We start from the raw sequence: 26,267 nt of genomic DNA, 5'->3' as shown, positions 1-26,267 counted from the left end.
TTCAACTTCATTGAATTAGGCACAGGTTATTCAAACACTGATATTATTATTCATATAACATTTGGCCATTCAACCATATTATTATTTAATGATTATTTAACTTGTGAGTTGTAAAAGTTCTTCTTTTGTCTTGTGAAGCAAGTGGATAAATAAGGCCGCAGCTTGGCAGAGAGGAACCTTGAGAAAGGACCATGATGTTGACAATCAGAGTGTTAACATGCAGTGGCAAATCTTTCAATTCAATTCAATTCAAAAATACTTTATTAATCCCAGAGGGAAATTGATTATGATGAAACTGATTTCCTGCAGTTTGGAAGATTAAGAGACGCAGAGAGGCAGATTCATGTCTGCAGATGACTGTTTACTGAAAAGGTCAAACTGTAGATGAAAACTGACCATTCCTAGATGCTACACACCCAAGGTGGTTGTGTTGTTTCATAGCCAAACCCTTTAACAACATGAAAGAACAGTTGAAACAATCTAAAAAAGCCTTGATTATTTATTCTGACACGTCTGAGAAAAAAAGTCTGAACATTAAAGGTATAACAGTTGATCTTTTATTTCTGGGTGGATCACGTCAACCATTGGTCCACATAACTGTCAATCATTCTGGCAAGCGTGAGTCCGTCGTACGTGCTCGCCCCAGGTCAGTTTTCTCCTTGCGCATGCGCACTCTTTTATCTCAACGTGTTGCGCACATATATCTCAACGGGTTCTTTTGAAAATGGCTGAGAGTTGCAAGAGAAAAGGTGTCTTCAAAGTCTACGAGAAGGCCTCTGAAGTGAGAAATAAGACCAGAGTGTTTTTAGGAGACTCCTTTCAACGTTGGCGTTTGCTGAAAGAGACGGTTGGGCTGTCCACAGATGCTGCGGTTGCCTGTTTTTCTGCTCGACAGGTAAGCTAAAGTTCGGCATGCTATTTGGAGGAATGCATTTGATAGATAGATAGATAGATAATCTTTATTGACAGACTCTTAGGTCCAGATAAAATACATATAAAACAACAGATCAATAAAACAAAATAGATAAATAGAATAAAAAGATAACAGCATAAAATTGAATAAAAATCTAAATGTAATTAAAAGCTTTACTATAAACTGTTCCACACAAGGTTAACCACACAAACACTTCAACCAGTATTTCCTTATACTGGAGAAATAGCGACAACTGCTCACAGTAGGATCAGTGATTGCTAAAATTATACTGTTGGCAGAGCTATCCAGTCGGCCTATAAAAGTGAATATGAGTTTTCTTAAAAGAGCTTTAAAAGTACAAACACCTGCTGTTACAAACATCTGACTGGCACTGCCCCCTCTGGGTATTTTAAGTATGATCCATAAGGCATCATTGTATGCAACTTGCAGCTTGTTCATGCTGCTTTGATTGTAGGATGACCACAGTTGGGCTGTGTAAAGCGGAGTACAATATGCTTTAAATAAAGCCACCTTAACTGGAGGTGAACAAAAACCAAACTTACGAGCTATAGTGTTAGCTTGTGCATACAGCTTACAGCACTGTCTGTGGATGTCAGCATCATCACGCATTTGATCAGTTATAAAGTGGCCAAGGTATTTCACCTTCTCACACACATTAAGATCATTATTAGACAGTTTGAACACAGGAAAGTTTAGCTTTTTATCCTGCCTGGTTCTACATATCAAGATAGCACTTTTAACAGCATTATACTGAATATCGTACTGCACACCATATTCAGAGCAGATATTTAGGAGCTGCTGTAAACCAGCACTACTTGGACTAAAGACCACCAGATCATCAGCATACATCAGATGGTTGATCAAAGTTGTACCCATCAAACATCCAGTGTTACAGGCTCTGAGCTGCACAGACAGATCGTCAACATACAGATTAAATAAGATAGGAGACAGAATTCCCATTACTAACGCCAAATGGTGCAGAGATGCTGGCACCCCATTTAACCTGTATCTTCTGATGAGCATACCAGTAAGACAGGATTCTCACAATAAACCCAGGGACCCCCCGTAGCTTTAACTTAATAAAAAGTTTTCTGTGGTTTACACGATCAAAAGCCTTAGAAGCATCAATAAAACACATAAGGACAGAAGAATTTCTATTTCTGTACCAATTGACCATTTCTTTAAGTGCGTATATACACATGTCAGTACCATGTTTTGGCTTAAAGCCAAACTGATTATCCAAGGAACTGAGGTACACAGTGACTCTATCAAATATGATTCTTTCAAGAACTTGAGATAAAACACTGGCTAGTGCAATCGGCCTATAATTATCCATACTGGTCACCTTCCCAGATTTGTTCTTAATGACTGGAACAAGCAGAATTGCCATCATTGAGTCTGGTAGTATGCCATGAATCATGAACCCTGTAAATCAAAGAGCTAAAAGGGGAGCTAGTCTTTGGCTAGCATATTTCAAATGCTCTGCACTAATGTGATCCAGACCAGAAGCCTTATTATCAGCTAGTTTGTGAATAGCATCATGCACCTCATGGGTCGTTACACATATAGATTCATCATTAATTACAGAGCCATCCTCATGCTGGTCACCTTTCAAACAATTAAACAATGCATGATAATGATGTCTCCATAATGCTGCAATATTATCTTCCCCAGAAACACCTTCAACAGCACCTGGTAGAGATGATTTGCAATTATTAACTGTTTTCACATCTTTCCAAAAACCTTTGACATCATGACTCATAAATTTCCTGGCCATTGAATCTGCCCTCATGATCTGCTCATTTTTTGATATAAAACGAACAGCATACTTATATCTGGCATTTGCATGTTTTTTCTGTTCAAATTCCACACCCTGCCTAGGTCTCCCAACCATATCCCAACATTTAAAAGCTACCCGCGCTTCATCCTGATACATGGCAACATGTTCTTTCCAGCCAGGCCTGATATGAGGTTTCTGCTTATTCTTACCTTTGACATGAAAAGGTCTACCACTTTCATACAAAGCATCCACTATATCCTCATACATAGAGCATAGATCACTTTTGTGTTTAAGAATCTTACAGTTGACATCTTCACACAGGATAGCCTCTTTAGCCACAGAGATATTGTTCAGGTATTGATCTGTATTATAACTATAACCCGATATGTCTTTGTCACTTAATGCTGCCCATTCTAAATTTATATTATCATAATTATTGACATAATTAACTCCCATTGTACTAGGCAGTTGTTCCACATTTATAGAGAAAGCAAAAGGTATATGGTCTGACACAGTTACCCCATATTTTATAGACATGCTATCCAAAGCTGCATGACCATCAGCTGTACTAATACAATGATCCAGCCATGATGTAGTATGCCAACTCTCACTAATATATGTGTAAATGTCTTTTGGCAACAGCACTTTGCTAGATAGAACAAGATCATTGTCTTCACACAACTGTATTAAGTGTTTAGCAAACTGAGATTTTTTATCTGAAAGATCAGCATTAAAGTCGCCCACAACATATATACTATAAGTACTGTGGCTTTGAATAAATGCATTAATAAAAGCCAACCTACTAATATATTCCCCTTCATTTCCAGCAATTTCGTATGGAGTATAAATATTAAGGATAACAAAACTAATGTTATTCTGAATATATTGTATGCCAATACACCAATCTACATCCAGTCTAAGTGGCTTAATTACGGCATCAATTCTTTTGTTCCAAAGCAAGCCACTCCTCCTGATATTCTACCCCTGACTATAGCTGTGCTGAGATCAGTAGTTGATTCCCCCACTCCGAAAAATTTAGAGTTAAGGCAGTTAAGTTTGTCCAGATCTTGTTTAGGTAAAAAAGTCTCTTGCAAACACAATATTTCACATTCTTCAAGCAAGCTGTCCACAACAATACGTCGAGCTCTATCCCCTGCATCCTGGCCCAGATGCAGGCCACGACAGTTATAGGACAGCACCCGAAGAGACATGCTTATGCTGAGGTGTTAGGACCAGGGGAAACCTCCCCTGCTGGAGTCAAATTAGAAGAGCGGAGAGAGCGGGGGTTCCGTGGTTCATAATACCGTCTGACCAGAGCCCCTTCAGGCCAAAGCTCAGGGTTGTACATTTCACCAATGTCATCACACTCAGCCGTAACCTTAAAGGAGCCAAACCTGCTCCGTAAATTAACAATTTTCAGACAGGTGACGTCTCTGTTAAGTTTCTCTTTAAGATACAATGAGAGCGTTTCTGCATCAACTTCTGGGGCAAATTTAGTGGCAAACACACTCACTACTGTTGTCTTTACAGTTTTTATAGTACTCACAGTTCCAGTGCCAATAATAGATCCGGCTCCACGCCTCTTGTTATGTCTAGTCGCGGAAGGAACATGCATCCCTGCAGCAACCTTCTCCGGCTTCTGACGAGGCCTGCCCTTCTTCACGACTGTACTCCACTGTGGGGAGCGTGTGAGAGGCTCCGGTTCCACCATATTCATTGTAAACGCAGAACCAGAGGCCGCTAACAAAGTCCGATCTTCACCACTCCGTGAAGTCACAGAGGCGCATGCCTCCACAGGGCCCATCCCGATCCTCTGGTCAGCCAAAACGCCAACTCCCTGCCTCTCGGCCAGGCCGCCATTACTCTCCAGCCGCTCCTCTGAGTTATTATTACTCGGATGCAGAAAAGGACCCGTCCTTGGTCCCTGCCCTTTTAGAATAGCAGAACCAGCCAGGTCGCCTGACTGACTCCCCAGTGCGGCCACTCGCTGGTTAATTTCTCCAGCTTCAGCCCGAACTTGCTCACAGACATCTGCCTGAAGTTTGGCTACGTGTTTCAAAGCACTAACCTCCGTACACAATTGCTCCATCCGCCGCAGCAAACAGCATACATCCAGGCTGGAGAATGTAACAGGTGGTAAATCCTCCAAGTGATGGGATACAAATCTAGGAATATTTTCCCCACACTCATTCAGCACTTTAAGGCAGAGCTTGATATTATTGGCGTCTTTGTGCTGCCCTTTATATCATAGTTTCATTTGAGATTACTGCTAGAAAAACTGTATGAAAATAAAACCTGTTTTATATTTGTGTGCACACATCAGCTTCTGAAATATTCTACTGGCCAAACAAAGCGCGTTCTCTGCTGACGTGATTCCAACATGGCAGCGCCCTGTCTGCATGTGAAAAAATAAACAAACGGCGAGAGAGCTGTAAATAGGGGAAATGCTTCTACTTGTTTTATTGTTGATGTGTCCCCACGATCGTCATTTCAAGTTTCGGAAAGTATGTGTACGGTGGCTGCAAAGATGGAGCGGTCTAGGATTTTATGCTCATCTACCCAAAGAGATGCGCTTTGCTGACACAGAATCCTTCCGACCGTTCCGCCGTCTGTATCCTGAATCCTTCGAGAGTGTAGTGGAAACAGTCGGCTCATCGATCCGCAAAGCACCATTTATTTTATTTATTTTTTTTACATGCGGACAGGGGGCTGCTGCATCTGAATCTGAACACATCTTTGAGCGGAGACATTACAGACAATGTCCTGATGCATGAATCAAACAACAAAGTAAAACACGTAAAGGAACGTCATATTTGTATAGCATACATTTATTAGAGGTAGTTTCAAATGTAGAGCTGGATGACCTTCAGAAGAATATACTTTAAAGAATATTTGTGGACATCCATATGAAATATTTGTTATATTTGGATTTTGTATAAACAAAGAACTAATATGTTTAAAATTCTACATTTGTTACAGCTATGATATCATCACCTCCACTCCGCTGACTCACACTCAGTGGTCAAGACCAAAGCCTCCAGATGTATCAACAATTCAGGATTCACTGTCGGATCGGTAAGTTCCCAGCAAACAAACTGAGTTGTGCATGTGCGTAAGAATGTTGCATAGAAAAAGGCATACCAATTACCATGTGTTAGCTATGTATTTATTTATGTGTGTGTGTGTGTGTATTACAGAGAAGCTGATAAACACAGCCTGGATATCTGGCATGGTGCAAAGAACCTCTGTAAAAAGATTCAAGCTGTATGTGCGCTGTGGATGATGTTGGAGAGGCTGTGTGGGTGGGAGAAGGCTGCGGGCTGGGGGAGCCTGATCCTGGGTGTGATGCAGGTGAGAGAGGGGGCAGGGCAGAGGCCGGCTGGATGTGCAGCGGGCAGGGGGAAGCTTAAGTCTGGGTGGGTGGAGGTGGATCCAGGGCGGGCAGGGAGAGGTGAGACCTGGGCCTGGGCTGGTCATCAGCGGCGCACCACAGGCAGCTGATGGCGGGGTGGAGGAGCAGATGTGTAAGCAAGGAAGATTTTAAACATTACTTGTGGCATAAATGTAGTACAGAATGTGATTCCTCCAGCTACATTTTTTTTTTTTTTTTTTTTTTTTTTTACGTGCTGGAGGTGTTGGTGGAGCCGGGGTTCCTTCCCAGTGCCGTGGACCAACGCCGGGGGAGCACACAGCCAGCCTGGTGCCCACATAGCAGGATCGGTCCGGCTGCATCTCCCAGTCCAACCTCTCATCTGGCTCCGGGAGGGTGAAGAGGAACGCCGAGGCTCGATGGTGGCGTGGCAGAGTTGGAGGAGGAGAAGCCGGCTGGTGGCTCGGGGTGAGCCATCGGAGCAGGTGCTCCCAGGGGAGAACCTCCCCACTGGATCCTTCGGGAGGTCGGTTCATTCTGTCACGGTGCAGGTGAGTTGAGCCGTTTGTGAGGACCCAAATGCTGGGGAGGAAGCAGGCAGGCAGGCAATCTGGACATGCAAAAGGTATTTTAATAGTAACTGCACGCAGGACATGGAAACAATGAACCGACAAAACACACAGAACTGAGAGGGTTTAAATACATGAGGGCTGGGAGCTTGGGTGATTGGAAAACGAGAGGCAGGTGGGAGCAATTAACAGCATGACTGAACAGAATGGGGAGACAGGACAGGGTGTGACGACTTGATGTTTACAACTGTACCTACATCTAAAGGGTATGTGCTTCCATTTCAACTGTACATAATGTGCCATATCAAACATTTTCTGGTGGATGTATGCCTTTCATAAAACATTGATTTTACACGTAAGAGCTAATAAAAAAATTCTTAACCGTTTGTTTATATTTCTGCATAAATTATTTTAATACATTTTTGCTGAGGTAAATTGTTTATGTATTTATAAATGTAAATAAAGTTGTGTTTGAACACCTAACAAACCATGGAAGACTTTTTTTTAATTAAAACCTGGAAATATTACATATTTGAAGTGTCAGAATACAACCGTGTAATTAATCAGGTTATGAGTGTGCAAGTAAAGCTCTTGAGGTCTTTTTTTTTTAGGTAAATTACAAAAAGATTTATTAGGCATCTACAAATGTTTTACACTCTTGATGGAAGAAAGCCTACATACTGTCCATTTGGATCTGGGAAACCATCTCTAATTTTCCACACACAACATGAAGGTATAACAATTCTAACACCAGGTCCCAGAAGGCCACACTGCCAGACAATAAAGTTCCTGTATGCTGCATAGCGGAACTGCCTATGGCTTTCTCCTGGATCCCGGATGTCAGCCTCTGCTCTAAGGTCGTTCCAGATTCGTCTGGCCAGTCTCAATGCACCTTCATTCAAGATGTAGAAGTCCATGTGTGGCAACAGTGACGCACAGTTCTGTGGTTGTTGTTGACAGCATTTTTGTTCCAGCGGTGTTGCCATATTTCTGCACTGTAGACAGACACACCAGCTGGGTGACTGTGGAGGACAAGGTCCAGGTTGTGGGTGATCAGGGGTGAGAATCATCAGGTCAAAGATGAGACTAGGTTCCCGTGTGATACATCTTTGTAGAAGCTGTTGGCACTCTTCTAGCGTCAGTCTCTTTATCCTAGCCTGTGAATGCAAAATCACACTTTTAAATTGTTGTGCTTGGCTAATGGACTCATAAAACTTTCAGATACTACATGTTACAGGCAAAAGGACCTTGAGTGCAAAATGTTTGGAATAAAATGAAGGAAGTACATTCACAACATGTTTCTGTGTATTCACTGTAGCACAATGTAACTCATAATGTTGGATGGAGCAGAGTATGTTATGAATACGTTAGAATAAATCCACATAACATTTCACACATTCAAAATCGGGATAATCATACAGATGAAATAATTGGACTCGTAATGGAGCAAATGTAAAATAAAGGCTTTGCTTTTGGCGTTTTTTATTATGATAAGTTAGTAGAGGTGCACGCATACCTCTTCCACTGCCACCAACTGTTGCCGGAGTTGTTGGACCCTTTCTAAGTCATCCCGTGTAAGGTCAGCGAGCAGACCCCCATGGGTTCTAGCTCGACCTCGAACTCGACGTCGACCTCTGACACGGCCGCCTCCTTCCTGCTCTCGGCTGCCGCGGGTTGTTGAAGCTGTGGCTCTTCCGGTCCTGGATCGTCTCACTCGGTCTCTCGGTGCACCCCTCATCCTGAATCTTGGTCGGGATGGACCGGGCACGGGCTCGTCGTCCGTATCGGAACCAACCAGACTTTCCTCAGGAAAGCTTTAAACCAATCAGCAAAACAATATAACTTATATGCTAATTGATAGCTTTTTTGTAATGCTATAGTTAGATATGAAGATGCTCGTAATGCTACATGGAATATAACTTACTGGTGGAGAATCCGACATTGTGGGAAAAAAAGAACTTACTAGCGTCAACAGGTGCAAAGCCAGCAGTTGCTTGGAAACAGCGCGTGCACGAGCACGCTCCACGGACTGGTAGAGGGGTGCGCATGCGCATTTTAAAGAACGTTGAGTGGGCGGTTCTTCAGAAACATCCATTGCTACACCTTTAAGTTTAAATCTAACTTTTGTCAGAGATCTAAGTCAGTGATTGTTGTTTTCTCCCCCCCTAAATAGCTACTGCATGAGATTGGTTGTCTCGGTTGTCGAATGTGAGGTTACCACACAGCCAAGGGATCCTCAAGGACAGAAGATTGGTAACCACTAAACCTGGACCAGAGTCTGCTACAGTGTTCGCAGAATCTGTTAAACATATAGATTGTGATGATTAATTGTAATTTGATTAGTGAAAACAGTGTTTTTGTTTTCTTTCATAAATGTGAGAATTAAATTGTGTTAAAATGTAGAAAATGTTGAAATTTATCTTGCCTGACTGAGCAGATCTCTGGGTGTTCAGCAATATTACATTTAAAGTAAGTTGCACTAAAATGCCACACCAATGGATACACACATCTACAGCACCAATAGACACTCATCTATCCAGGTTATCAGCAAAAAAAAGAAGTTAATTTAGGTGTTACTTGCTCTTTAACCTTGAGCAGCCTTGCCTGCTGATGGTGGTCGAAGGAACCGGTGGTGCCAGCGTTTGGCAGGCTTCACCTGTCAGTGCGTTCCAGGACAGCTGTAGCTACCCCACCAGCCTGTGAATGTGTGTGTGAGTGGGTGAATGACTGAGTGTGTAGTGAAGAACCTTAGGGGATTGTAGAACCCTAGGAAGGTGGCACACAAACACAGGCCATTTACCATTTCTGTTGAATTTTGTTGTCTTTCTCTCTTGTCAAGCACTTTGGTCAGCTGACATGTTTTTAAATGTGCTCGACAAATAAATGTGGTAACTACATGTTAACAGGGGGAAGACAGTTTAATTCATCTTTAACCCTTGAGTGCTTATTCCTGCCTCATGGGGCTCCTGTGTCCATCTCACACACTCCCTCATTATTCGTGGCATCACCGGGTCCGGGTGACAGATGTTCTCAGATGTAAATACATCACCGCAGTCAATGAGGATGGACTGCTAAAAGAGCCAGTGGCACTGCACAGAATTCTGGATGCTGCTCCACTTACTTTTACGTGCCTATACAGCTGCACTAGAGCTGAAGTGATGTGTCGATCATCACTGCTGAGTTCCATTAGCCAGACAGAGCTGTGCTCGCAGCGGCTCCCCCGCCAGCATCCACGATCATCCTGCTGAATAATGCAATGCAGAGTCTGCTCCTTCTGGCTCACACTGTCATGCTGTCTGTGCTTGAGCTGCAGCAATAGCATCCAGCATCCTGCATTGCCATCAACATGCTAATTGCACCTGATCGGTCTTGGAAGAAGAAGATAGGCCATCCAACAAGTGCTGACTGTTCCATCAAAAGAGGAACACAGAGCTCATGGGATAAATATTAATACTATATGAACTTCCCATCTACATCACTATAGCTTATTAATGGTAAAGAATAGTCACACACAGCCTCCTGATGCACTCACACATACACACTCACACTCAGATTTCTTCTTGAAGAATTATACAGAATTTAGGATGCTTTTGTGTTATGTTTTATCTCTGGCTGGGTCAAATGACGGTTATGACATAATTTCAAACAAATTTCAAGAGTTTTCTTGTCAGAGCTCAAAAAGTAAATCTCCTAATTTTGTCATAATTAGTACACAACTTGATTAAAACCCATTTTTTTGCTTAAAGGGTAAAATCAAATATTTACTACACTGTGTTTAGAAAAGAACCAAGCATTGAAATTTGATTAAAACCCTTCCCAAGATTGCCTAATTTCTGTCAGACCTTGTGTCTCTGAAACAAATGGGGGCTTGTCCAGGATCTGGCCCCATGGGCCTCTTGCACCTGACAATCATTGTCAAACGTGTCTCACATGTATCACTTTTCAGCTTGCATCAACTAAATAGGGAAGGTTTCGATATGCCCACATTCACTCTGTATTAGTTCTAGAAAAAATGTCTTCTGAGCTTTCAAACGTGATCATGATGTCACGTTTAGATCCGGAGGGTTGGTCCCAATATGCTGAACCCCAGGACGACAAGAGGCAGGAGTGAAGATAAAAGTAAAATCCTTTATTAAGGATGAAAAACCAAATAAACATCTAAAAGGGCAGGAAACCAAAACCGATTATCAAGACGCTGCAAAGAACAAAACCAAAAGCTCACTCATTGAGCAGAGAACTAGAGACCAGGCAGGGAGGAACAAAACAACGCTGACTACATCAATGGACCGACAACACAGAGAGACACAGACAGGGTTACATACACAGGAGCTAGTTGATAGGAGACGAGGGGCAGGTGCGTGGGGAATTGGGCACAGGTGAAAACAATGAACTGAGGAGAAGCAGAACTACGCAGGAGAAGGTGTCAGCCTGGGAGACATAATAGTACAACCCCCCCACCCCCAATCATTATTATAATTGTAAAAACACAGTTTTATTTTGTAATAGAAGTGCAATAATTTGTGATTGTGAAGTTTTTCCCCATATTCTATATAAATTCTTCCGAAGTCAAAATCTCACTGGATTGCAATTGTTGGTAACGAATTGAGATAAATATTCATGAGGAACTTTTCAAAATATCTCAAAGGTTTTTTAAAGATTTTTCTCAAACATTTCTCTCAAAACAGTCCCAGAATTTATAAAGGTGAAATGAATAAATTTGGAATAAACTGCAAATGATTGAAGACATTTTATGACTTAAATGTTACCAGAACATTTTAGCATATTCCCCAGAACAGTTTTAGTAGAGCCCAAACCAAGTTCATGATGATGTTTGACTCCTGAAGTGTGGTGTGTCTATTCTTCTATTATATAACAGTTATTTAGATGATTACCTCAAACTGTTCTGTTATTTAGTTCATAATGAGCAAGATTTTTCCTTTCAGATGTAAAGGTTCTGCCAAAACTCCAGGGGCCTCGTGTATCAAACGTTTGTAGAAAAATTCCTAAATTCCTTCCTATGAATGAAATTTAGAATGTTCGTACGAACTGTCAAAATCCTGATTTATGAACCACGCGGTGGCCTCTTGTACACGTTCCTCTGCACTCATCTCATAATAAATCCCACCTGTGCGTACCCGGGTGCTTGTGTCCGTTCTCAGTCATTTACATACAGGAACGCCTTCAATTAACCATATATGGTCACGCTATGTCTTCAGCACAGTAGAACATGCAAAGAAAACTTTGTTGCAAAATCGAGACATTGGCTGCCGAATCCAACAAGTTGCAAAGGTTATAAACGCGGTCGGGACAGAAGAGATGTTCCTGTCAGGAGTAAATAAAAACTTTATTATGATAAATTGAAGCGTAACTGCTTGTCATTTACATTTTACATTTAAGGAGCTGTTCTGGTTAGTTTTATTTGGAAATTATGTCAGAGATTGCAGCCTCTTAGCTGTCATTCCGTCTGGTTACCTTGGCAACGTGTGATCGGGGAGCAGAGGAGGTTCTGGGGGTTCTCGTAGTAAAACAGAATATGGACTGGAATCAGATTTGTGCGGTTCATCTGTTGCCCCAAAATAGGTCCCAAATCACAGCATAGATCCAGAAGGATCTCCTGTCAGTGCGCTCACTGAAACACGTTAACTCCAGAAGAGCTCTGGCAAAGCCTAAATAATAATATAGAAACGATCTTTTATCTAACGCATCTCAAGCTAAATTATGAGGCATTTCACAAGGACACAAATATAATATAATAAAATAAAATTACAAATATTCATTAATTTAAAAAACGATAAAGAACATCATAAAAATGGGAAGAGTAACAAATGTGATTACAAATAACACAAAACCATTCTACAATGTCATATTCCCATTGGGTGTTTCAGCATCAATTGTGTGACTCAGCTGTTTTTCCACAGATATATTTATTTAATGGTTAAAATGATTAGTGGATGAGGAATGTGTATGACTGAGCCGTTGCTGCGTTGCGGTTTCTCCATTCTACCACTAGATGCTGTTCCCACACATGGTCTGTACATTTCCACGAACAGGTACAAAATGATGAATACCACACAATGCGTCAATTAGTTCCTACACACGAAATACTCACAGATCTGTTCATAAGTACGGTTGATAAACGAGGTTCCGGGTCAGTGTGACAGATACAAAACAAATCAAAAGCCTTTCACTTTGTGTGGACTTAATCTTTCTGGTGATGAATACACATTGAACCCCACATATGACACAATCTTTGCTCAGTTCCAGAGTTGACTTTGATGTCTGACTTTAATAGCCCCCCTGTGTGCTGTCCATCTCTGGTGTCCACTCCTCATTTTTAAGTATTTGATGTTAAAAGAGCCCTGTCAAATCTAACCTCAAAATATTTTATTACAATGTTCTGCCAACAGCACAGTGAGACACAGGCTGTAATGTTTGTCCTAGTGTCTTTAGTTTTAAATCAATCATCCTGACTAAAATAGATATTCTCACAACTTTGTACAGCATCCTCCAGGGACCAAAAGAAAAAAAACCATTTGTAAACAGAGTGTTATATTAGTATTTTCCTCTGTGCCTTTGCTGAGTTCACTGAGAGCTGAGGTAATAAAACTGTTTCCCAAAGTGAGTTTTATTTATCTTAAAGATCAAAATTTACATTAGGCTGGAAAAAGTCAGAGTGAGACAACTTTATAGATCCCAGTAGACAAATTTTATGTAAATAGTGATGTTGCCACTGTTGCCATGGGAACACTAGCTTTAGATGCAACAGTTTTTATCCAAGTTGCACGCATCAAAGTAACATCCAAACTCATGTCTGGACCCAGAGTTTCTAGGTGCAGCTTTAAAGCCTTTATCGTTGATTTTTCTCATCACCTGTCAGTGTTTTTAGTGCTGTGGCGGATTTCTGTTTTTAGGTCTGTTCTCCCCTAAAATACATTTTGACTGTAAAATTTCCACTTTTCTAAAAGTTGTAGATAAAAGCAGAGTGTGGAAAGCTTCCTCCTGCCTGCCAGGTGATCTGGCTGCTGAGTTCCCAGCCCCGGGGCCAAAAGGGAGACAGAAACTGCAAAGGAAACGGGCTTGACGAGTCCCCGTCTGGAAGGATGACAAAGAAGACAGTTGCGAGGGTATTTTTTGGCGACATCCGCAGCGTGAGGTGACGGGCTGCCTTTGGTGTGTCTCTTCTATCTGTGTCTTGTGTATTTGCGTGACTCTGGCAGCTTTGACTGTGAAATAATCAATGCATTAGGGAGCTCTCAGAAGCCTTCATGGATTATTCATCACCATGCCTCTCAGAAACACTCTAAACTCCTCTTTTTGCAGCCATATTTGGTTGCTTAGAGTCTTGCAGAGATTATGAATTTAATTCTAATAAAATCAGTGATTCAGTGGAGAGAGGACTTCAGAGTTGGTCATATCAAAACTGGTTTATCCAATAACAAACTGGACATGACAGAACATCACAGTCTTGGCTCAGCAGAACCCCCCACCGTGCCACTTCCCCTCCCTTTTTATTGATGTTTGCACAGCATGAAGGGGTTAATGACCCACAATTCCAGCTCTAATGATTACCCTAGTGGTCAAATAGCTGCTGATTGAAATGCCAGTGGTGTCCGAATGTTTTATCTTTATTGGAGACATCAGCGTTGGCGCTCACTTTAATGTCAGAATGCAGCATCTCCATTATGAGCCTGTCCACCATCATAAAATAACAATTATACTGAGTGTCCTGTGTAATTTGCAACAGGCTTTCTTGTGTGAAAAAACAATGAAATGTTTGGGTAGCTGTCCAACACCAGTGGACTATGAACTTTATAGCTTTGGGTTTATTGAAAATCCTCTAATGCAGTTTTTGGTTTGGGGCCAAATTTAATTTAGTGGGAAAAAATGAACGGAACAGTAGATCATTGAGTTTAGCATCAGATATTTTATGTTTGGTAGTGATCCTAAAATCTTCTTTGCTGCCATTTTCTTGACAAAAAGGTGATGCTTCAGCCTCTCTATGCACTATTATAATTAAGTCTATTCTATCCTTTTTCAAATCTGCTTGTTTCTCATAAAAATGCCAGGGCCGAATTTTCGTCCCAGTCCACCCCTGATGGTGACCTTATTGTCCCACTATGGGTTACCAATGTGATCCTAACCTTTAAACTAGCTCTACAAAATCCCATTCTTATATCTCTTTAGTCTCTTTCGGGGGCACAGCAATGGCGGATGGCGGAAAATCAGTGTAATACTGCTGTCATGGTGGCAGCAATGTGAGAATTTTGCGGCATTCGTGCCGCCACACTTGGTAGTAATGTTACCGCCACGCCAGACTTGTGAATGCGTTTTATGGCTTGGCGCAACAGAGGAAAGTGTCATGATCACGTGGGGAGTTACCACCGAGCTCCGGAATGGAAATATATTAAAAATGAAAGTAAGCACGGGCCATAAGTTTAGCTTTTGTGATCAGAATCAGCTGAGATGGCAAACTGGAGCACTGCAGCACTTCTAGAGCTTTTTTCCATTAGCGCTGGATCTAATGGGCCATTCCCATCTGTACCGGGTCGGCCCGGGCCGGGTAGCGTAGGTTGTTTACATATCTGGGTGGCCTGGAATTTTCCCGGGCCAACCAAGGCTCATTCTCGGCCCTCTTCCCGAGGGGTACTGCTTCAGGCCGACCAGGGCCAACACGCCCACTGCTGACAGCAAATTCACACCTTCCATTAGAGCAAGCCTCTGATTGGTGGGTAGAATCAGCCCATTCACACCTTCCATTAGAGCAAGCCTCTGATTGGTGGGTAGAATCAGCCCACATGGGCTTAAGGCAAGGATGTGTGGAATCAACCGGGCCAGGCTGGGTCGACTGGGGCTACCCGGCCCGGGCCGACCCGGTACAGGTGGGAATGGGGCTTTAGATCACCACAGACTGCACAGTGACTGTGCAGGACAGACACCTTTGGGACGCGGCTTGTTAAATAAACTTAATGAGCGCGGCTTCGATCGCAATACGACCTAAGGCTCTCTGATGCCGCCACGGCATTGTGGCAAATTGATGGCATTGTTTTCTAAAAGAGGCTATGAAACCTGCACTGTAAAAAAAACTAATGATGAGTTCAATTCAGTTCAATTCAATTTTAATTATTTAAAGCATTTCCTTTGGTTACTGCCCCCATTCTAGATATAATCAATCTATCCTTAGTAAATGGGTATGTACCACAAGATTTTAAGGTGGCTGTAATCAAACCTTCACTTAAGAAGCCTTCTCTGGATCCAGATGACCCAATGAATTATAGACCAATATCTAACCTTCCATTTTTATCCAAAGTCCTGGAGAAAATAGTGGCCATCCAAGTATGTCAGCATTTAAACACTAATGCTCTGTTTGAGAAATTTCAGTCTGGTTTTAGAGAGTATCACAGTACTGAAACTGCATTAGTGAGAGTTACAAATGATATTCTCATGGCCTCAGATAAGAATCTTGTGTCTGTTCTAGTCTTGTAAGATCTCAGTGCTGCCTTTGACACAGTTGATCACAATGTTCTTTTAGAAAGACTTGAACATGTTGTAGGGATCAAAGGAACAGCGTTAGGCTGGTTTAAATCCTACCTGTCTGACAGATTTCATTTTGTAAATGTACATGACAAATCTTCTTCATACTCCAGGGTTATTTGCGGAGTACCACAGGGTTCAGTGCTTGGACCAATTCTTTTTACTATATATATGCTCCCAATTGGTAAAATCATTAGACAGCATGGGATAAACTTCCACTGTTATGCTGACGATACTCAGTTATATTTATCCATTAACCCTGATTAACTTAATCGGTTGGGTAGATTACAGGCTTGTCTTGAGGACATAAAAAATTGGATGAATCTTAACGTCTTGCTTTTAAATCAAGACAAGACGGAAGTTCTCATCTTTGGACCAGAAATCCAGAAAAGGGAATTGCTTAGCTAATCGCCTGACCTTAATGGCATTACATTAATCTCCGAGAACAAAGCAAGGAACCTTGGTGTTATCTTTGACCAGGACATGTCATTCAAATCCCAGGTTTCACAAGTTTGTCGGATTTCCTTTTTCCACCTTCGGAATATTGCTAAGATTAAAAGCATCCTTTCCAGGAGTGATGCTGAAAAACTACTTCATGCATTTATTACATCAAGACTGGATTACTGTAATTCATTACTCTCAGGAAGTCCACAGAATGTAGTTAAAAGTCTTCAGCTTGTCCAAAATGCTGCAGCTAGAGTTCTGATGAGAATTAAAAAGAGAGATCATATCTCTCCTGTCTTAGCTTCCCTACATTGGCTACCTGTTAAATTCAGAATAGATTTTAAGATCCTTCTTCTCACATATAAAGCTCTTAATAATCAAGGTCCATCATACATCAGTAATCTGATTGTTCCATATGTTCCTAACCGAGCACTTCGCTCTCAGACTGCAGGTCTACTGGTGGTTCCAAGAATATCTAAACTTAGGATGGGAGGCAGATCTTTTAGTTATCAGGCTCCTCTCCTGTGGAACCAGCTCCCAGCTTTAGTCCGTGAGGCAGATACTTTGTCTACTTTTAAGAATAGGCTTAAAACATTTTTATTTGATAGGGCCTATAGTTAAAATCTGATGTTAGCCTAAATCTGGACAAGTGGGGGAGTAGAGGGAGGTGGAGTGTACAGTCGGTAAAAACGGCTCTCCCATGCCCTGCCTCCAACATGCCTACATCTAAATAGGATACATTATCCGGAGTTAACTCTGTAGTTATGCTGCTATAGGCTTAGACTGCTGGAGGACACACTGACCACTTTTCACACTCTACTGCTTTATTCTACAGTCTGCTCTTTAACTGTACTATTTTGTGCAATTTCAGCTGTTAACTTTATTTTCTCTGTAAGTGTTTTTCTCCCCAGAAGAATCTACAATGACGTTCTACTGAGCTGTGGTAGCCTCATGGAGGGGGCCATCGACTAGCACACTGCTGCTAACCACTAATTCATTCTCTCTCTCCTGATAATAACTTTTTGTTTTCATTGACTTTTGATGTGCTAATACTAGTTTATCCGTTTAATTATAGATCCACTAGGATAAATACAATAAAGTTTATCTTTCACCAAATACAATATTTACTAAGACATCACAATATAACTATAGACACATTACTTGTCTCTCTGTGTGTGTGTGTGTGTGTGTGTGTGTGTGTGTGTCTGTGTGTGTGTGTCTGTGTCTGTGTGTCTCTCTGTGTGTGTGTGTGTGTGTGTGTGTGTGTGTGTGTGTGTGTGTGTGTGTGTGTGTGTGTGTGTGTGTGTGTGTGTGTGTGTGTGTGTGTGTCTGTGTCTTTGTCTGCCTGCTCTGTCTTCTCGATCCCCAGTGAGTCGTGGAGGATGGCTGCTTATACTGAGCCAGGATTCTCTGGAGGTTTCTTCCTGTTAAAGGGAGTTTTCCTCTCCACTGTCGCTGCATGCTTGCTTAGTATGAGAATTGCTGTATAGTCACTGACACTAGTCAGTGACTTGATGCAATTTGCTGGATTCCTTATATAGGAAACATTATTTCTGATTGGCTTAATGAACTGTGAATTGGAATGTTTATTATGTGAAGTGCCTTGAGACGACTCTTGTCGTGATTTGGCGCTATATAAATAAACTTGAATTGAATTGAATTGAAATAATTATATAGCGCCACATCACGAGAAGAGTCATCTCAAGGCACTTCACATAATAAACATTCCAATCCAGGTCAGCTCATTAAGCCAATCAGAAAAAATGTTTCCTATATAAGGAACCCAGCAAATTGCATCAAGTCACTGACTAGTGTCAGTAACTTTACAGTAATCCTCATACTAAGCAAGCATATAGCGACAGTGGACAGGAAAACTCCCTTTTAACAGGAAGAAACCTCCAGAGGATCCTGGCTCAGTATAAGCAGCCATCCTCCACGACTCACTGGGGATCGAGAAGACAGAGCAGGCACACACACACACACACACACACACACACACACACACACACACACAAACACACAGACGCGGCGCCAGGCGGTAGCTTGGTGTTGCTATAGCAACCACAAGATTTGACCAAGCAACTGCTTAGCAACCCTGATTATGTTGTAACAAAGATTGTATAAAGTTTTTACATTAAATAATTTAAAATATATATATTTAATCTAACATAAAAAGCGGTAGTTTTACTTATAGTTTTGGAGAACAAATTTCTTGGAAAAACAAAAAAAGACGTGCCTCACTGGTGCTATCGCGAGACTTCGATTTGACCCCATGCTTTAAGAAGCACTGAGATTTGTCTTGCTAGCGCATAGCTATTACAAAGCAGCCTGATGCAAACATGGACAAATATCTTATTCCACCCAAACGACCGCGATTATCAACGGAGACGGATGATGCAGCTACTTCCACCATTGAAAAGGACCACGCCACGGATTTTAACAGCAGCGAGGATCCACGGGTCGAGGATGAATGTGATGAGCACAGAGGAGAACAGGTGCCCGCGCTGTGTGAAGAGACGCGCCCTGACCCGCTTCTTTCTGTCCCAGGCAGTGGAACAAACAACGACTCAACTTCATCAGATATCAGCCAAACCCCTCATGAAGGACCACGTCGCCCAATACTGGTAAAATACCGGCAAAAAAGTGCGGCATACAAATGCGGTCCTTTAACCGCCGATGGTATGAGCAATATAGTTGGCTGGAGTACTCGGCCGACAAGGACAGTGTGTTTTGCTTTGCATGCAGACATTTTGCTCACCCAGGCCGGCAGTTTCGGAAAGAGACCGCGTTTACCCAGGATGGGTTCAGCACATGGGTTAAAGCTACACAGTCATTCCACACACACAATGTCAGTGCTGGCCATAAATATGCAATGGATGCGTGGTCTGAATTTAAGCTGAGAAAAGAGAGTGGCTCCAAAATAAGCAATGCACTCAGCGAGGGACATTCCAAAACGGTACGTGAAAACCGGGAATATATGCGTGCAGTTGTGGAAGCTTTACGCTATACTGCATGTCAGACCATTGCACAGAGAGGACACAGGGAATCTGAAACATCTAACAGAGGCAATTTTATTGAACTTTTACATGTCATTGGGAAGTTTGACAAAACAGTTGAATCAAAAATTGCCAATAATCCCAAAAATGCGAAGTACACTCATCATGACATACAATATGAACTGGTTGACATCATGGCAAATATGGTCAGGGAGCAAATAAGCAGGGAAGTACAAGAGGCTGGCGTATTTGCACTGATAGTTGATGAGAGTAAAGATGTGAGTAAGAAGGAGCAGGTGTCTGTGGCTGTGCGGTACGTGCATAATGATGAAATATGGGAAGAGTTCCTTCACTTTACTCCAGCTGATGGGCTAGATGCCAACTCCCTTCTGACAACCATCAAACAGACTCTGAGCAAATGCAACATTGATCACAACAGGTGTATCGGCCAGTGTTATGACGGGGCAGCTGTCATGTCAGGGTGTAATAATGGTGTCCAGGAAAAATTTAGACAGGAGGTCCCACAAGCTCTTTATGTCCATTGCCATGCCCACCGTCTAAATCTGGTCTTGGTGGATTGTGTGAATAATGTCGAACCAGCTGGAGAATTCTTTGAAATTGTGCAGATGCTGCATAATTTTTTTTCTGGCTCTGTTGTGCACAGTATTTTCATGAAGAAACAAAAGGAGCTTCAAGCTGCAGATAAGCTGTTTGAACTAAAAAAGTTGTCTGAAACTAGATGGGCTTGTCAGTATTCTGCACTGTTAGCCATTCAGAAAACTCTGCCAGCAATCTGTGCGTCACTTGATGATATGATGCAGCAGCCAAATGCCCGAAGGAAGACAGAAGCAAGATCACTAAAGGGCCTGATTGACTTTCAGTTTGTTGTGCAGCTTGCTCTGTTTGAGGATCTCTTTCGCACCATCAAATTCTTGTCTGATCACCTCCAGTCTCCAGATCTTCAACTTGCATCTGCTACAGACCTTGTTGAGTCCACAATTGCATCTCTCTCTGAAAAGGCAAACGAAAAGTTCTGGCATGACATTTGGGATAAAGCTCAAACCCTGTCAACCAAGGCCGGCATCTTCACAGAGATGAGACCAGAGAGGCGACATGTGCAAACTGCGGGAAAGTTAGAAGGCTTTGTAGTTGAAGCTCCAACAGGAAGACGTCCAGCCCTCAACTCTCCTGATGCCATTAGACACAACTGTTTCTACCCTGTCATCGATAGACTTGTCAGTGAACTGAAAAGACGCTTTTCACCTGAAGCATGTGGCGTTCTACAAGGCACATCTGCTTTAAATCCAAAACATCAGTCCTTTCTTCAAATGGATCTCCTGTTACCCATGGCTCAGCATTATGGAGTAAGCAAAGACAACCTTTCTGCAGAACTGCACCAAGTGCAACGGATGCTTGACCAGAAAAGACGGAACGGACAAACTGTAAACCCCACACAGGAGTTTTTCTCCCTTCTTCATCCATACAAGGATGCATTCATTGATCTGCACAGACTTTTATGCATTTCACTCACACTGCCTGTCACATCTGCAACCTGTGAACGGAGCTTTTCATGTTTACGGCGCGTCAAAACATACCTGAGGAGCAAAAGCGGGGACTCAAGAAACAGCAACCTGGCTTTGTTGTCCATCAACGCAGAACGTGCAAGAGCCCTTGATGAGCAGGACATCATCGATGCTTTCGCCTTGAACCACAACAACAGACGCATTATTCTGCTCTGACATCAGTTGGTGAGTAACTACACCCTCCCTGACCATAATGCATGTGATTTGTGTTTATTTTGGTACATTAAATTACAGTGTTAAAACAGTCCAAAAGTGCAATATTTTTCACTGTGTAATGAAAAGACAATGACTTTAATATCTAGTATTATTTATGATCATATTAGTATGTTTTCCTGTTACTTTCTTTCTTTCTAATTTCCTCTTATTAAAAAGTCATACAGAGTCATTTCTTTTAATTAAGTACACAACTTCAGGCTAAATTGGAACAATTTTAGGATTTGCAACTCCTTTCTGTCACTAAGCAACTATTAAGCTACTGCAGAAAAAAAATCCTGGAGCCGCCCCTGCACACACACACACACACACACACACACACACACACACACACACACACACACACACACACACACACACACACACACACACACACACACACACCAAGCAATGTGTCTATAGTTATATTGTGATTTCTTAGTAAATATTCTATTTGGCGAGAGATAAACTTTATTGTATTTATCCTAGTGAATCTATATTTAAATGGGTAAACTAGCAGTAGCACATCCAACGTCAAGCATGGACGTAATTTTGGGGGGGGACAGGGGGGACATGTCCCCCCCACTTTTTCCAAATTCAAGTTTTGACCCCTGCACTTTTACCATCCAAAAGCAATATTACTTTATATTAAATTGACACTGGTTGAGCTCTAGGACCAAGTAGAAACGTTTGTGTTGAAGCCTGTTTCCCATTTGAACATACTGTAAAGACCCCCCCCCCCCCCCCCCCCCCCGTCCCCCCCACATCTAAAGTGAAAATTACGTCCATGACGTCAAGGAAAGCAAAAAGTTATTATCAGGAGAGGGAGAATGTTTTAGTGGTTAGCTGCAGTGTGCTAGACGATGGCCCCCTCCATGAGGCCACCACAGCTCAGCAGAACATCATTGTGGCTTCTTCTGGGGAGAAAAACACTTAGAGAGAAAATAAAGTTAACAGCTGAAATTGCAGAAAACAATACAGTTAAAGAGCAGATTGTAGAAGAAAGTAGTAGAGTGTGAAAAGTGGTCAGTGTATCCTCCAGCAGTCTAAGCCTATAGCAGCATAACTACAGAGATAACTCTGGATAACCTAGCCTTTTTAGATGGAGGCATGTTGGAGGCAGGGCAAAGGAGAGCCGTCTTTACCGACTGTCCACTCCACCTCCCTCTACTCCCCCACTTGTCCAGATCTAGGCTAACATCATATTTAACCATAGACCCTATCAAATAAAAATATTTTAAGCCTAGTCACAAGTAAACAAGGTGTCTGCCTCACGGACTAAAGCTGGGAGGTGGTTCCACAAGAGAGGAGCCTGATAGCTAAAAGGTCTGCCTCCCATCCTAATCTTAGATATTCTGGGAACCACCAGTAAACCTGCAGTCTGAAAGCGAAGTGCTCGGTTAGGAATGTATGGAACAATCAGATCACTGACGTATGATGGAGCTTGATTATTACGAGCTTTATATTTGAGAAGAAGGATCTTAAAATATATTCTGAATTTAACAGGTAGCCAATATAGGGAAGCTAAGACAGGAGAGATATGATCTCTCTTTTTAATTCTCATCAGAACTCTAGCTGCAGCATTTTGAACAAGCTGAAGACTTTTGACTACATTCTGTGGACTTCCTGAGAGTAATGAATTACAGTAATCCAGTCTTGATGTAATAAATGCATGAACTAGTTTTTCAGCATCACTCCTGGAAAGGATGCTTTTAGTCTTAGCAATATTCCGAAGGTGAAAAAAGGAAATCCTCCAAACTCGTTTAATGTTGGATTTGAATGACATATCCTGGTCAAAGATAACACCAAGGTTCCTTACTTTGTTCTCGGAGATTAATGTACCATATTTTCACGACCATAAGGTGCACATAAAAGTCTTAAATTTTCCCCAAAATGTACGCCGCTCCCTATGGTGCGGTGTGCCTATTGTGTTGTGAGACGCAAACGTAGTAGAAGACAAGGGGCATGGCATGAACCTGCGGACGTGAGCGAAGACAGACCTGTGGATCTGCCTCATCGTCATCAACATCCTCGCTATTTGCCTCAGACTCCGGCTGTGAGTCTCCGTCCACTTCCTCTGCTTCCAGTTCAAAAAACAGCACTATCTGAACTGCCTGGTGGACATTTATCCTTCTCATCATCCTTTATTAAAGCCTAATAAAGCAAAAGAACCACAAAGCCTACTAAACTGCAGAGACAATATATCTGTCCGGATTGCTCCAAAATATGAAGTTAACCGTCAATATCTGTCTAATTGTTTGTTGTTACTCCGTTCGCGCCATTCCTTTCCCCGCAAAGCGGCTCCTTTTTGCGCACATCTCGTTACTCGTGCAGCCTTCCTCTCTCTCTCAGCTACATAATGATACTTTTTATCAACTGAATATGTGAGACTTCCACCAACAGCAAAAGGATCTCATGTTTTTGTGGTTTTTTTTTTATATTCACAAGCACATTCCCTCTCACGGATTACTAAACTGCTGTTTTGACAAGTTATCAGATTGTCTAAAAATAGGTCATTTTTTAGTTTAGTACAACTCCGCTTTTACGTTGCCTATTAACACAATTTAAAACTGGGGTGTAGTTTATAATCTCCTTTTTAAAGCTGAATTGAACCCGAAACTCAGGGAGGCAGTCTTGCTGCTACAGCGTCCCAAATCAGACCTGTTCAAAAGACGCGGATACGCGTCCATGGACCCCAGAGTGTTAATAAAACACATTTCAAATCACACTATTTTCTTAGGCCTATTAATAACACACATATGATTTTGTTCATGTGGAAAGTTTATGGGGTTAAATCCACCAACTACCGATAAACACATTCTGAACTTCAACACAGCGCATCAGCACTTGAAGCGGCGCTGCGAGCAGCTGCGACTCAAAAAGTACCAGAACCGCTCACGGCGCATGTGCAATCATGCATCAACACTGCTCGCCCGCTATTTCCCTAATAACACACGCTGTTTGTTTTTATTTCTACAAGTTTTTTTTTACTCACAAGGATTGTCAAGAAAGTGTGTTTGTCGTGTTCATGTCAAATTAAACTGATCACAAAACACCTATCTACTTTCTTTATTTCGTTTTCATCATCCAACCCCCATAAATCCCTGTGTGTCCTCCTGCAGCACTCCCGGTGTACGCCCGGCTTTAGTAGGAGGGAGACCCGCGATTATCGCCTTGTTGCGCATGTCTCATTGAAAATGAATGGAGGAGAGGCGAAGTTGCCTCCGGTGTGTCGAGCCCATTAGAAGAGCACGAGCCGTCAGCGCACGCAATGAGGAAGTGCACGTGCGCTCTAAACCAGGTCTGAACCAGAACTAGACCAGTAAAGTGAAGCATGCTTTTGGCTGTTTATAATTTTCACAATGTCTGGTTTGCACTGATATGTTCCGAGTCCCGAGCCCGCACAGATGTTTTACCAGTACGTTTTACCGTGCCCGCACTCTATAACCCAGTGCGCCTTTTGTATGTGTTAAACACCAAAAAGACACCCGTAACTGAAGCTGCGCCCTATAACACGGTGTGCCCAATGGTCGTGAAAATACGGTAATGCCATTCAGGTCAGGTGATTGAATAAGCAATTTCGTTTTCTGGATTTCTGGTCCAAAGATGAGAACTTCCGTCTTGTCTTGATTTAAAAGCAAAAAGTTTATAGTCATCTAATTTTTTATGTCCTCAAGACAAGCCTGTAATCTACCCAACCGATTAGGTTCATCAGGGTTAATGGATAAATATACAGTAACTGAGTATCGTCAGCATAACAGTGAAAGTTTATCCCATGCTGCCTAATGATTTTACCAATTGGGAGCATATATATATTAAAAAGAATTGGTCCAAGCAATGAACCCTGTGGTACTCCACAAGTAACCCTGGGGTATGAAGATTTGTCATGTACATTTACAAAATGAAATCTATCAAAGTAAACATCATTACACAAAATTTTTATTTTCCCAATATTACTATTAACTGACATATTACAGCCATTGTTGCTCCGAATGAGTGAAAAGAAAAAAAACAAACAAAAAACATGTGGTTTTTGTTTTAGTTAAAGAGCTGTGTCACTGTGGTGACCTTCTTACCAAGGTGACCCTAATGTGCATCTGTCTGCAGCTTTAACATTTTTGTTGTTAATACAGGGAGTGCAGAATTATTAGGCAAATGAGTACTTTGTCCACATCATCCTCTTCATGCATGTTGTCTCACTCCAAGCTGTATAGGCTCGAAAGCCGACTATCATTTAAGCATATTAGGTGATGTGCATCTCTGTAATGAGAAGGGGTGTGGTCTAATGACATCAACACCCTATATCAGGTGTGCATAATTATTAGGCAACTTCCTTTCCTTTGGCAAAATGAGTCAAAAGAAGGACTTGACAGGCTCAGAAAGGTCAAAAATAGTGAGATATCTTGCAGAGGGACGCAGCAGTCTAAAAATTGCAAAGCTTCTGAAGCGTGATCATCGAACAATCAAGCGTATCATTCAAAATAGTCAACAGGGTCGCAAGAAGCGTGTGGACAAACCAAGGCGCAAAATAACTGCCCATGAACTGAGAAAAGTCAAGCGTGCATCTGCCAAGATGCCACTTGCCACCAGTTTGGCCATATTTCAGAGCTGCAACATCACTGGAGTGCCCAAAAGCACAAGGTGTGCAATACTCATGACATGGCCAAGGTAAGAAAGGCTGGAAGACGACCACCACTGAACAAGACACACAAAAAAGCTGAAACGTTAAGACTGGCCAAGAAATATCTCAAGACTGATTTTTCTAAGGTTTTATGGACTGATGAAATGAGAGTGAGTCTTGATGGGCCAGATGGACGGGCCCATGGCTGGAAAGGGCAGAGAGCTCCAGTCTGACTCAGACGCCAGCA

General features: G+C 42.1%; 1 protein-coding gene across 1 annotated transcript; it reads right to left on the bottom strand.

Moving 5' to 3' along the window:
* Positions 1–7,174: 7,174 nt before the first annotated feature.
* Positions 7,175–8,423, bottom strand: LOC139062280 (P2X purinoceptor 7-like). The gene is made up of 2 exons (XM_070543142.1): positions 8,170–8,423; positions 7,175–7,810 (listed from the first exon to the last, which is right to left on the bottom strand). The coding sequence occupies exons 1-2, from the start codon at positions 8,389–8,391 to the stop codon at positions 7,304–7,306; spliced, it is 729 nt and encodes a 242-aa protein (XP_070399243.1). The 5' UTR covers positions 8,392–8,423; the 3' UTR covers positions 7,175–7,303.
* Between the last annotated feature and the right edge of the window lie 17,844 nt (positions 8,424–26,267).

The sequence above is a fragment of the Nothobranchius furzeri genome, chromosome 12 (genome assembly GCF_043380555.1).
Source record: "Nothobranchius furzeri strain GRZ-AD chromosome 12, NfurGRZ-RIMD1, whole genome shotgun sequence".
In the NCBI taxonomy this organism is placed as follows: Eukaryota; Metazoa; Chordata; class Actinopteri; order Cyprinodontiformes; family Nothobranchiidae; genus Nothobranchius; species Nothobranchius furzeri.
Note: the sequence above shows the minus strand (reverse complement) of the source record. Positions and strands in the feature narration are given on the sequence as shown.

What these genes read in the sequence shown, in the direction of transcription:
- LOC139062280 (XM_070543142.1), bottom strand. Translation starts at nt 8,391, where the DNA reads ATGAGGGGTGCACCGAGAGACCGAGTGAGACGATCCAGGACCGGAAGA. An exon ending in AGTTGGTGGCAGTGGAAGAG is followed by an intron (nt 7,811 to 8,169) that starts GTATGCGTGCAC and finishes TTGCATTCACAG; the next exon opens with GCTAGGATAAAGAGACTGAC.